Below are 12,163 nucleotides of genomic sequence, written 5' to 3'. Positions count from 1 at the left end.
ATACGGATGAACGGACATGTCATGTATGTCACAGGAGGAAGTGGTAGTAGTATTTTTATTATTTGTGAATCCATGTGTCACAGGACATCCTTTGCAAACAAACAACCACACAGAGAGAACAGGCAGAACAGGAAAGAGTTTGAAAAGGATATCCTCAGTTTACAAACTACTGTCAAAATATCTATTCTCCATGCCATCCACATTTCACCGCTTCATACATTACACATGTCCAACAACAGTGTATTGTGTGTGATTTAGTCCTGCAGAAACACATTCACAAACACGTGCAAAGACGTGCGCCCTGCTGTGCTGCTGGTCGCGTGTTCCAGGATCTGAAAAACGTGCCGGCAAATACCAGAACCTCAGTTCCGTCCACCTCCATCCTCCTGGCTCCTCGAGGACCGGACGGAGGCAAGGAGCGCTGCGACGCACATCGGAGACGCATTCGGCGGTTCATCGGTCGCATTCGATGCCGCGATCAGGACCCAGAGCTCAGGGCCTTTTGATCTCGTAGCTGTTTCTTCAGGCTCTTGTCCAACAGCACCAAACTCTGTATCGCCAGACTCCGGCAGTCTGCGTCGGGGTCTTCCTCCGCCACATCTGTGGACATTAGCAACACAAGTAATGACTAAACGCAGCCATAGCAGCAGTGACAAGTCTCCACCTGTCAGCATAATCATAGAAGGAAATCCAATCAAATGCACATTTTTCCAGGCATTTTCTCCATACAATTAAAATTGCTGTGTGGGTTCCTTGTCGATTAGCTCAAAACTTGCTCATTTCAATGCGAAACTACATTTAAGCCCTCAGAGGCCAATTTGTGATTTGGGGCTAAAGTTGAATGTATCCTCAAGAGTGTTGCTGAGCCGGTCACGTTATTTGCGGTCCATAGTACAGGACATCCTTGTTACTCATCCACTTCCCAGAAATGCTCAGCCCAGCTGTGCATGTGTGTGCTGTGCGTCTGTGTGTGTGTGAGCATGAGTGTGTGTGTGTGTGTGAGTGTGTGTGTGTGTGTCACTGAGGGGGACATCCCAGACACAATTACACGATGCAGGTGCAGCCTCGGACCCTTGTGGATTTACAAGAATACAGTCATTTAGTGTTAATCTATTATTAGTATCACATAAAAAGTAAGGCTTAAATGTTTAAGATAATGTGTGAAAAGGTGGCCCTCTAACGCCTGACCTGGACAAACCTCTGTTATCACAAGCAACGTTTTCTGTACCTGCCAGCCAGGTTCTGGTCTCAAACAGCTGATCACTGAGATCCACCAGCAGGTTCTCACTGGGCATGCTCAGGAACACCGAGCAGACAGCGAAGAGGACGCCTCGTCTCACCATCCTTCCTCAGACGAGAGTTCAGGTTACGTAAGATGACAAAACCTCATAGTCCCCCCGAAAACCGATGCGCGGCATACTTACTGGTCGGCATGGTAACGCACCGCCCACACAAAGTCCAGTAAAGCACAACCCATCTGTGCAGCGATCTAAACAAGAAAAGTCGTAGGAATGGATGAAAAAGCTCGACATTGGGATCATAGACACATCATTGCTCATAGGCTCAGATGGATGGACAGAATTACCGGTGCGTTGACTGCTAGATGCATGAAGAGGCCCAAGGAGTGGATCAACCGGCCCAGTACGAGATGGTCACCGCCCAACAGGTCAAAGGTCACCTGAGGCCTAGCAGAACGGTATCACATTCCATTAAACTCTACAGGCTTTTTAACCTTTTAAATATGTATATACTGTATATATATAAAGAGCCACACTTACTTGTCATAGTTGCTGAGCAGAGGAAAAAAGAAGTGTCCAGCCACAGGGGCGTAGCGGTTAGGGGTGGCCTGAGCTGGAGGTTGTGTGGCGCCCTTTGCACAAAGGAAACCACGCTAGAGACACGTAGTAAACCTCAAATAGTCAACCGGCAGATCAAAACATCCGGGTACTACCTTCCTGAGGCGTTTTGTCTTGCTTTCAATCCGCTTCTGTACCACTTCTCGCCACTGGACAGGGTTGTCACCAGGGTACGGAGTCGATTCAGTGGCGCCACTGATACCCACCGGTGGGTTTCTCTTTTCAGTGATGGGCTTAGAGAGCTCCTGCGCTGCCAGGGTGAGGACCTGAGAACCCAAAACCAGAGCAGCCTCATGAAGTTTACTTTGGATAAGCGCTACGGCGCTAAGTGGAGAAGCTGATGGCTTCACCTCCAAGATATCGAGCCGCTGGCGAAGGCTGTAGTTCAAGGAGTAAAACTCAGTGGTCAGATACCGAGTCACCTGCAACGGGAAGCAAAGAGACGGTTCACTCGGGTACCAGATACTCAAAGTTGGCGTTGAAGAAACATTGTGATTTGAGAAGGAAAAGGATGTGGATCGTACAGAGATACAGTCGGTGACAATGAGCGCCACCATGGTCGCCTGTCTGAGACTCAGGAAGCCACTTATACTGTATTTATCCTCCATGTGAAGAAGCACTTTGGTCAGCTGGACACTGACCTGAAATAATAGAAAAGAAATAACGAGGGGAGGATTTTTTTAAATCTGAAGCAGTGGACATTTGCGCTGCGTCTTAAACTGTCCCACCTCTCTGGCTGCAAAGACGTTCTTCCTCACCAAACCCTCAGCGACTCTCAGACTGAGCTCCACACGCGGCGGGTCCTCAGAGGAAACCAAGGCTGCACGGGTCATTCAATTAAAAAAATACAAAAAAAAACACATTAGAGCCGGAGCCGGAAGCACAGACTGTAAACAGGAAGTAACGGTGGGACGATGAGCAGCCGTACTTTCCAAGCAGTCTCGCAGGTAGCGCGGGGGAGATGCTTCACTGGTTTCCTGATCGCCAGACATGTCGTACGGTGTGAGCTCATCGTCGCTGCAAAGGTGAAAGGCTTTGAGTTGGCAAAACATTTCCCACGGATACATTTAGTATAGCAGAGAATATTTAATAGCGCTTGCTTACCTGTCCAGGTCGGAGTCCGGCTCAGCTTTTGACTTATTTTGAGATGATACATCCTGACTAGATGGAGTTGTTGTTGCACTGGTCTCCTGAGGGGGGTCAACTCTGCAGGTGAGAAACCTTATCTTAATAATCAAAAAAAGTGTCATGTGACTTTGCCCTCAGTTTAAAAAAAAAGTCACCAAGTGAGTAAAGACACTCACACGCTCACGTGCTCATCCTCTGGTTCATGCCCCGTCATGGGACTCATCAGACAACGCAGCTCCAGAGTTTCCTCGTCCTGCTCGTACTACACACACACACACACACACACACACACACACACACACACACACACACACAGACACACACACACACAGACTCAAAAACACGGGCCCAATTCGGCTGGCTAGCACTGTATCTCTCAATTGACACGTCGACCGTACCTCAAACTTCAGCTTGGTCTTATTGAGATCCATGCGAGCGCTCAGGCACTCCCCCACCACCATGCCCATGCGCCTGACGCGCACCACGCCGCTGTCCAGGTGGCTCTGCATGCCGCCCAGCATGCACTGAAGTAGCTCTGAGAGAGGAGAGCCACTGGCTCCATTATACCTTCATTCATGTGATCATATATAACATAAGAGTGGGACACAGAGGATGTGGTCCCTTCTACTTTGTCTCTTGGGGAGTTGAGGCATCAAACGCTGTTATTTGTACCTGAGCGCAGCTCCTGCAGCTCGGAGTCTTCCAGCAGACTGACACTCAGCAGAAGGGCCTTGCTGACATAGAACTGCTGGTCTAGAGGCGTGTGCTTCACCGCACTGGGGTTAGCCCAAGCCTGCAGCACAGCCCGTAGCACCTGACAACACACACACGTCAAAATCACCAATACATATAGTGTGATATCACCTGGCTGCTGGACATCCCGATGCACCCACCTGGATGAGCAGAGGCCTTCGCTCCCTGTCTGCTGCCAGGTAGCCCAGGATGATCCTCAAGACTCCAGTCTGTGAAAAAAAGAAACCGCGAGCAGGCTTCATGGTTTTATAAGATGATATGGTTTACTTTCAGGCCGCATGGCGTCTCCTTTACCTCATACTTGTACTGAAGCAACAGCAGTTTATGAGTGATGACAAACTGGGCCTTTTTATTGGTCAACACCAAATTCCCGATGATCCTGCCCAGGGCATCGGGCCTGAAAAAAAGAGACGAGAGGCCGGTGTCACGTAGAGCCAGATGGAAAACTCATAGCTGGGGTGGGGGGTGGGGGGGCCCTGCACACTGTTCCAGTCCGTACCCGCTGACGGCCTGCACCAGCCCCGTGAGCACACTCTCCATCCATCGCTGTGGAACGTTCTGCAGCAGCTTCCAGCAAACCCTCTGCCACACCATGTCGGAGCGCGTGCACACAGACAGCCGCGGAGCCAGCACCGCCAGCACCAGACCTGCACAGAGGAAATAATGTAAGAGGGGGATGGAAGTTATTGATTATGTTCTATAGAGGTGAGGGTGAAGCGTGACATGAACCTGCGTTGATGAAAGTTGTTGGTAATATTCAAGAATGTTGTTTACTGTTTGAAACCCAAAGCTTCCACCGGACTCACCACTATGGCCTTGGATGCACACTTTTCCAAGTGTCTGAGCCACAAAGGTCAAGGAGCAGTCTGTGCCATCTGGTGAATACACAAAGCCTGGATGAGAAATCACCATTTGACATCTCGACAATAAAAATGAAACGCGAGCCTCGCTGGTGGGAACAGTCTAAAGGAGGTCCCCTCGCCTCGGAGTGATTGACAGGTCCGCTCCAGGGCTGTGAGCATCTCGGTGGCCAGCAGCGGGTAGTACTGCCGAGGAAGAAAGAGCGCCTTGTTTTTGAGATGCAACCGGTTGGCGGTGACGTCCGGCAGCGCCGCGATGCGTCCCAGCAGGGTCTCTCTGAGCTGGGGGGAATCGGAGGGACCCGTCTCCAGACAGCGGGCCCACAGCAGGTCGGCGAGGCGGCCGCTCCGCAGGAACTTCTCAGTGATGGCGACGAGGCGGTCCAGATTTGCGCTCGCTCTGGGAGGGAGAGAAACAACGGGGGTCAAATATGCGAGTAGACAACACGCTGAACGTGCCTCCCATCCGCCCCCCCCGGCTATCTAGCCACCACCCACTTCAGGTCTCCCATCGCCTCCATCAGCACCAGCAGCGCCTGCTCCGGGGGGCCTTTGAGGAACAAGCCGTCCCACAGCTCGGCCCGCTGGGCGGGCGTGAGGCAGTCGGCCCGGACGCCGCCGCCGGCAAGAAGCCGAAGGGCGGGCGTGAAGTGAGCGCGCCTGAAGGCCGCCCGCTGGCCCGGCTCGGTTCTGCTCTCCGGGCCTTCGTCCAGGTAGCGGCCGAGCATCTGAAGGGAGGCGACGACGTCTGTGGCGTCCGTGGACGTGGCGAGGGTTCGGAAACACTGGGACACCTCCAGGCGCACCTCAGGGCGAGGGGCGAGGGACTCCATCTTTCGAGACAAAAGATTTTAAATGGGAGGTTTAGCGGCGAAAGGTTTCTACCGATTGTGTATCTACACAGAAACTAAAACGACAACTATGATACAGTCAGTAGACATCAATGATTTGAATACATGCTGGAGGATTTAACTATAAATGTAATCACAGTGCCACACCAAAACCTTTTTGAAAAAAGGAAGGACTAGTTTTAGATGAAACCTCTGTAGCGAGCCTCAGTTAGCAGACCATTGTGTTTAATAAAGTAACGTTATTATATGTATATAACACACATATTCATGGTTACTGGAGTGCATAAAGTCAACAACCGATATCCGGTCTAACGGATACGCACCTGGGGGGTTTTATTAAACGGAGCCTCACGGTCGGGGTGGTCCTGGTAGGTATCTGCCGGTATTAACGGCCCGTTAATGTCACTTCACGGTTTAACGTAACAGATGCGTCCCGCCGCGCTGCTGCACGTCGCTCTCCGTGTGCGCCGTCAAAATACGTCCGTGTTGAGCCAGGCGGAGACAGAAGGTTCCGGGGGCAGAAAAAGAGGCGGCGTTCAAGAGGACGATGGTTTTCGTAACACTTCCGGTTGCTATTTCACGTTGTACAAAAACCAACTAAGTAATATCTAAGCATACATACGTGATATTCTTTTCTTTCCTCAGAAAAAAACAAAATAACAGCAGAGAATTAAAAAATATATATAAAAATGCTTTATGGTCAAAAGAGTTGACTAAGACCTATTCACAATGCTACTGTGGTGATTCTCATGGTTAGTAAAAGTCTTTTAACCTGTCTTCTAAAAGTTAAAAGGGTTCATATAGTGTTGATAACGTGGTGTATTGAAAACATTGTGTTAATAATATCGTTAAACTAAAAGTGGGGCCCATGCAGTACATTCAAACACTCTGCAGGTGGAGCTGATACGATGCACAGAAACCCAAGAGCAGGAATAAGAATGAGAATTAATTGAACTTTGCCAAAAATCTTAATTCGGAACAAAATAATTAAATTCAAATTGTATCACTTTGAAATACTAACCTGTGGACTTATCTAATACTTCCAAGAATCAATATTATATTTATAGTGACTTCGGAACTGGTAAAACATCTATATTCTGCTGCTAGAATCTGTTCAGTAAATACAAACAGTTAAATGTATGTGCAATAAATGAGGCAACCAAACACAGGATCATTTTATTCCATTTATTTTTCTAATCTTATTTTCACGGCCTTACCTTTAAAGTGTTTTCTTTGTACAATAACTGAAATGATATTTCCCCAGTAACAATTAGAATTAGATCAATTGGGGAATCTTCAAAAAAATATACAGCTGTAACCAATACCGTTATAATTTATACATTTATCTTTGAAAATAGGAATAAAATTTAACTTTTACAATTTCTCTTTTCTACAATATTCTCTTTTTTTAATCTTCCCATGTCACATAATGGCAAGCCGTGCACTACTCCAGTAGTGCTGTTTGTGCCTTGAGCAAACTTTCTTTGGGACACTGGAAGTGAGCGTGAGAGCGAGAGAGAGAGAAAGTTTTCATATGTACAGTTTAGTCTTGTTTTTATAATCATAATTTAATTAGCCGAGCGTCACGTGGTCAGCGCTTTTCCTCGGGGCTCATCGTCAGGTTAGTTTGAGACACAGTGTTTAGACATAGCGGGACATCTGTCCTTTCGGGGGCTCGGACTCTCGTCGATGAACCCGAGGCGGGACGAAGCCGTTCGAGGGGTCGCGCGCCCTTGCTGGATAAGTTGGAACATCTGTCTTTGGTTGTATTCAATGCGAGGGGTTAAAATGGTTAAAGTGCAGTCACCTTGAGCTCTGCTGAAAAGGGAACGTTTAGTCAGCCCCCGGGGTCTCAACGCACTCAAATATGAAGCAGGGGGGGGCGAATTAAGAGAAGTAGAACCCCGTTTTTCTGTTTGCAAATCCTAAACCACGCGTGACTACAGCGAAGGGAGATCTCAACCCGCGTTGCTATGGAGGTCAAACTGTGGATATGATTGGTCAGTCAGAGCAGAGGTCAAACCACTGAAGCGATATGTAGTTTTTCATGCAGGACCTGAAAATCCATCTGGGAAGACGACAGTACAAACTGCGGACTCGGCCAACCCCCCCCCCGCCGCCGAGGAGGCCACGGCAGCGTCAGCGTTACGGAAGACAGCCACAGTCCAGCTCCCCCGATAACTCTTCCCCACAGACCCGTCCGACGCGAAGTCAACCCCCCCGTCTCGTGGCCTCGACACCGATTGTGTGCGAGTTGTCGTTTGTGTGCGAACGACGAATAAATATCCGCGTGTGGTTTCGAACGAGAGGAAAAAAGAAAAGCAAGACAACAGATACTGTACACGCTACATGCCGTCTCTCAGCATAAGACGAGAAGAAGAAATGTGCTCTCCTTCACACTATAAAAATACCTAGAATCTAGAATGAGGGTAGAAAAACTTTACAAGTCATTTACATCCAAGGCCATTTCTTTTTTTCTTTTTACATGGGAGTGGCAGGTGAAGAAAGAGCAGTGACGTAGATGTGGAAAAATAGGAGCTTCTTCTCAGCATGTTGGCGCAGGAGGCCACGCTACCCTTCACCTGGTGATCCTCGCGTCCGGCGTCCGGGTCCAAGGTCCAAAAGTCAAAAGTCAGTCCGGGCGTCTCCGTGGGAACAGCTGTGGCTTCGGCAGAAGAAGTTCAGAGGAGATTGGTTTCATCTGCCCTCCTCCCAATGTCCACTTTGATGCCAAGCAATTATTGCCACTGTTCCGCCATATGTCTTCAGTAATACATTTATATATATATATATGGTCTTAAAAGTAATAAAACTGGCAAAAGAAAGCTCATCTGAACTGCCCATGGCTGATAAATGCTAAATGTAGTTTGTAGTATTCTTGAATACATTCAGATTCAAGATGACGCGTGACGCTCTTTTCCCGTAGTGCGAGTGGGAGGTCGCCCCCCCCACACCAGTCTCCCCTCCGCCAGTATGTCAGTGGAAACAAGTCCCAGTCACTATCAGAACGCCATCAACACTAGCATTCATTTTGGTTGGATCCATTCACAGTTCACAACATTTTGTTTCCAACCAACTAGACATTAATGAAAACAAAACAAAACGTAGTGCAAAGTACAACCATTTGATTATTCACATACAACTTATTCTTCAAAAGAAAGGTTCCCTGTATAAGTTTGCTCCCTCCGTTACTTTCACTCAGCAAGAGAACGCTGGAGTCAGATGGGCTGCACTGAAAGAACACACACACTACAACTCCCAGAATCCTTCATGCTTAGTCGACACTTAGTGAGATCAGATAACTGATGGGAGTCTTTCCAGCCCACCTGAGCTCCAGGACCCTGTTTCATCGTAAAGCAAAACATGCAATAATCCGCCCGGTTCCTTCATGTCACTCGCTAGTGTCAAAGAGCTTAAAAAAAAGAAAAAAGAAACGTTTAGGCTACACTGCGCAGAAATAAAAGAAGAAAAAAAAAAAACGCAAAACGCCTGGCACACACAGAAACCTGCGGCAATTTCTCATCCTCGACCCCCCGGAATCGTCCCTCGCTTCTCAACAAAATACGGAATCACCCAAGTTGAGCAGGTCATGTTCCGCTGTCCCAGGAGACGCTTCGGGGGCTGAGCGGCGTGCAGAACCGAGCCCGACTCGGACCACCTTTCACTTAAGGCCTTTCGGTGCTGTATGTTGGGGCTGATTGTGTTTTCTTTTAGCTCAATCAAACATTGACACTTTGTTTTTTGGGGGAGGGGGATTCGGAGAGGAAGATTTTTTTTAGGACCTCATTCACACACTCAATGCGGGAGCCTCGGGTCCCTCGAGCCAAAGACATGGAGGTCACCAGAACCCAAGAGCGTCCAGGAGGGTCGACCCATCCGCTCCGAAACAGCCGTGGACTTCTTCCACGTCTTTCACCCTTCCTTTTTGTGGGGGGAGGGGGGGGGGGGGGGGAGCTGGATGAGTCGTTGTCGTTGTTGTTGTTGTTGATTCTTCACATCCTCTCCTGGCGTCGGATCCTGTCTACTTGACCTCCAGGATGGAGGGGTTGCACTCCATGATGGCCACGATGATCTTGTCGATGTAGTCCTGCAGCCTGTAGTTGATCTCCTCCTGTTTGTGCACGGTCTCCATCAACTGGAAACAGAGCAGACGGTGGAGTTGGGCGCGATGACGGCGTTTCACCAATTCGACCCGTAGCTTTTCAACAACAAGTAAAATTTTTAAAAAAACACCGACCTCTACGCGCGACACGTTGTTGATCTCCGCGGCGAGGGAGTCGGAGAAGGAGGCCGACATCAGGTTCTTGGCTCCCTGGATGCTCAGGTTGATGATCTGGCCGTTCAGCTCGTCGTTCTGCTCCTTCAGGCTCCGGTTGTCCTGGAGACACCGAGTCATGGAATGTGACGCGCGGCGAGACACGGGGGAACCATTCGTCCGCTCCGAAAAGGAGGCGGGGGGGGGGGGGGGCGCTACCTGTTTGAGCCGCTTGATCTCCTGCTCCAGCTCGGCCTCGCGGGTCCGCGTCTGGTACTCCTGCAGCCCGGCGCCGGGCGTGCGCCCCCGCTTCGCCTCGGCCTCCAGCTTGTAGAGCTGCAGGTGCTCCAGCTGTTTACGCAGGTCTTCAATGAGCTGCGGGGGGGGGGGAAGGGATCTTTGAACACGTGACGCTACGCTGTGCTGGAATGCTTTGTACACGGACGCCTCGCTCTCACCTCCTGAGTGCACTCTTTCTCTTTGCCGCTGTGGTGGCGCTCGTGGCTCAGCTTGTCTGCCATCTTCCTGCGGGACTCCGTCTCCTCCTCCAGCTTGTCAGCCATGGCGTCCGTCTCGTCCTGCAGCTTCCTCTTCTCCTGGGCGACGAGGAGAAAATGAAGAGGAGCGTTATGGCCGGGGGGGGGGGGCGGGGAAACGGACAAACCGATAGGACGGGACGCCGTTGTCGCCTGCCCTCACCTCCTCCAGTCGCTCGATGTTTGCCCGGAGGCACGGAACGCACGACCTCAGCTCGCTGTTCTCCTCGTCGAGCTGCTGCAGCCTGAGGGACGAGCACAGGGTCCACATCAGAAACCCGCAAAGCGCGTTGGGAGTAAAACGATGCTACGCGCCGGGGGGGGGGGTGGAAGGCAGCTCAGTGCCAGAGGGGGGCAGTGTTGAGCCACAACCAACAACGACACAACAAGCAGGACATAAGGGTCCAGTTTAAAGTGATCACAGCGTAGGAAAAGCTCACCTGGCCTGCAGGTTTTCCAGCTCCACCCCCCTCTCCCTCTCCAGCTTGATGAGGGCCTCCTTGTGCCGCCGGGTCTCCTGCTGCAGCTGCTCGTCGGCGTGGAGCTCCTGCTCCTTCAGCTGCTCCTCCAGGGCGTTGGCCCGGTGCACCAGGTGAAGGTTGTCCTGGCGCAGCCGCGCATGCTGCTCCCCGGACAACTCCGACTCCTTTTCCAACTCCGCCACTCGCCGCTCGAGGAGGAGCACCTGCGGGGGGCGGGGGGGAGAAGTGCACGTGACGCATCTGCTCCTCCGCGGTTGGGAACGGAGATGAGATTCACCTCCTCCTCTTTGTCAGAGGAGCGCTCACCTTGTCTGTGATGTCGTTGTCGGCGAGCTCCAGGATGTCCCGCGTCAAGTCACTCACGGTGTCCAGAGTCATCGAGCTGTTCTGTAGGAGGTGTCTGCACGGAGGGGGAGGGGAGGGGGGGGGGGACGGGACACACACACAATTCACATCTGATTTTGTAATATCGATTTAACAATTAGAAGGCGGATAAACTTACTGACACCGGAGGAACTGTTTGGCTTACCGTGCTACTTTCTTGCTGGACAGCCTCTTGCCAGCACTAGATGGGGGATGGTGAGGGGGAGGGGGGACAAAACAACAGGAAAAACGGTCAGGAAGAGAAAAGGGACACGGTCCGACCCCCCCCGAAAGGGCATGTTGAGGTGCTTCTACTGACAAATCGCTGGAGTTTTGTCAGAACCCGAAGCAACAGGAGGTCCACACATCACAACAAGGTGACACACACACACAGCAGCGAGTATCAACAGACTCTGCTTTAGGACACGGTCTGACCTGCCTGTGACAGTATTACACAAGTTCTGTAGAGTTCTGAAGCTCAGAATTATGCCGATTCAGCTGCTAAACGATCAAATGGGATTTTGGTATTACAAAGTTTCTGTAATAGAGCTACTGGTCAGTAATCTGGATCAGCAGGTCCGTTCCGATAAAAGCAGCAGTCTTTGAAAGAAGCTTCACTCCACCAGCAGCGTCCGCTGTGAGACGACACGAAGCATGAGGGAAATGACACGGAGAGCCCGGAGATGCCGGACCCCACTCACCTGTGGTACCGGCGGTTATTGGGTCACATTTCTACAATCGGGCTTCATTTGGATGAGTGAAATGTTCACGACGGATGAGCGACCAATCACAACGGGTGCAGATGGTCCCAGACGTGCACGTCCAGAGTCTCCCAACCCGCACACACAACAAGATGGACCGCGATGACGAGAACGTGATGCCATGGAGAACATGCACGGCGCCGTGTCCCATCAGCACCGCAAACGCATTCACACGGCTCACAGGCGGCGGAGGGGGGGGGTGTGTTGTTACCTAGTCATCTCTAGGAAATTGAGGCGCGTGGAGAGGTCCTCCAGACGACTTATTTGTTTGTGACACTGGCTACAGAAAAAGTCCAGCGCCTCCTCCCTGAGGAAGCT

General features: G+C 50.8%; 2 protein-coding genes across 3 annotated transcripts in view; both read right to left on the bottom strand.

The window, feature by feature from the left end:
* Positions 1-24: 24 nt before the first annotated feature.
* telo2 (TEL2, telomere maintenance 2, homolog (S. cerevisiae)) lies at positions 25-5,946 on the bottom strand. Of its 2 annotated transcripts, none has more exons than XM_037463201.2 (21): positions 5,772-5,946; positions 5,096-5,430; positions 4,720-4,997; positions 4,544-4,612; positions 4,237-4,384; positions 4,032-4,134; positions 3,878-3,946; positions 3,657-3,798; positions 3,383-3,519; positions 3,161-3,246; positions 2,961-3,077; positions 2,785-2,873; positions 2,585-2,676; positions 2,381-2,497; positions 2,207-2,278; positions 1,952-2,122; positions 1,779-1,870; positions 1,586-1,685; positions 1,425-1,489; positions 1,229-1,344; positions 25-600 (listed from the first exon to the last, which is right to left on the bottom strand). In XM_037463201.2, exons 2-21 carry the CDS (start codon positions 5,428-5,430, stop codon positions 479-481), a joined length of 2,520 nt encoding a protein of 839 aa, XP_037319098.2. In that variant the 5' UTR covers positions 5,772-5,946; the 3' UTR covers positions 25-478. The 2 variants fall into 2 exon arrangements, with proteins under 2 accessions (XP_037319098.2, XP_037319099.2); XM_037463202.2 differs by having other exon boundaries at positions 2,961-3,062.
* A 673-nt stretch (positions 5,947-6,619) lies between these two features.
* Positions 6,620-12,163, bottom strand: part of rab11fip3 (RAB11 family interacting protein 3 (class II)) — a 13,984-nt gene continuing 8,440 nt past the window's right edge. The window contains exons 4-12 of the mRNA XM_062560221.1: positions 12,057-12,161; positions 11,251-11,286; positions 11,028-11,121; positions 10,680-10,924; positions 10,403-10,484; positions 10,162-10,299; positions 9,923-10,078; positions 9,686-9,826; positions 6,620-9,583 (exon numbers count right to left, since the gene is read on the bottom strand). Of these exons, the coding sequence (XP_062416205.1) occupies positions 9,470-9,583; positions 9,686-9,826; positions 9,923-10,078; positions 10,162-10,299; positions 10,403-10,484; positions 10,680-10,924; positions 11,028-11,121; positions 11,251-11,286; positions 12,057-12,161 (1,111 nt within the window). The 3' untranslated portion in view covers positions 6,620-9,469. The remainder of the gene's footprint in view (positions 9,584-9,685; positions 9,827-9,922; positions 10,079-10,161; positions 10,300-10,402; positions 10,485-10,679; positions 10,925-11,027; positions 11,122-11,250; positions 11,287-12,056; positions 12,162-12,163) is intronic.

This window comes from Pungitius pungitius, chromosome 21, assembly GCF_949316345.1.
Source record: "Pungitius pungitius chromosome 21, fPunPun2.1, whole genome shotgun sequence".
NCBI classification, from domain to species: domain Eukaryota; kingdom Metazoa; phylum Chordata; class Actinopteri; order Perciformes; family Gasterosteidae; genus Pungitius; species Pungitius pungitius.
The sequence above is the reverse complement of the archived record's forward strand: the minus strand, read 5'-3'. Positions and strand labels throughout refer to the sequence as shown.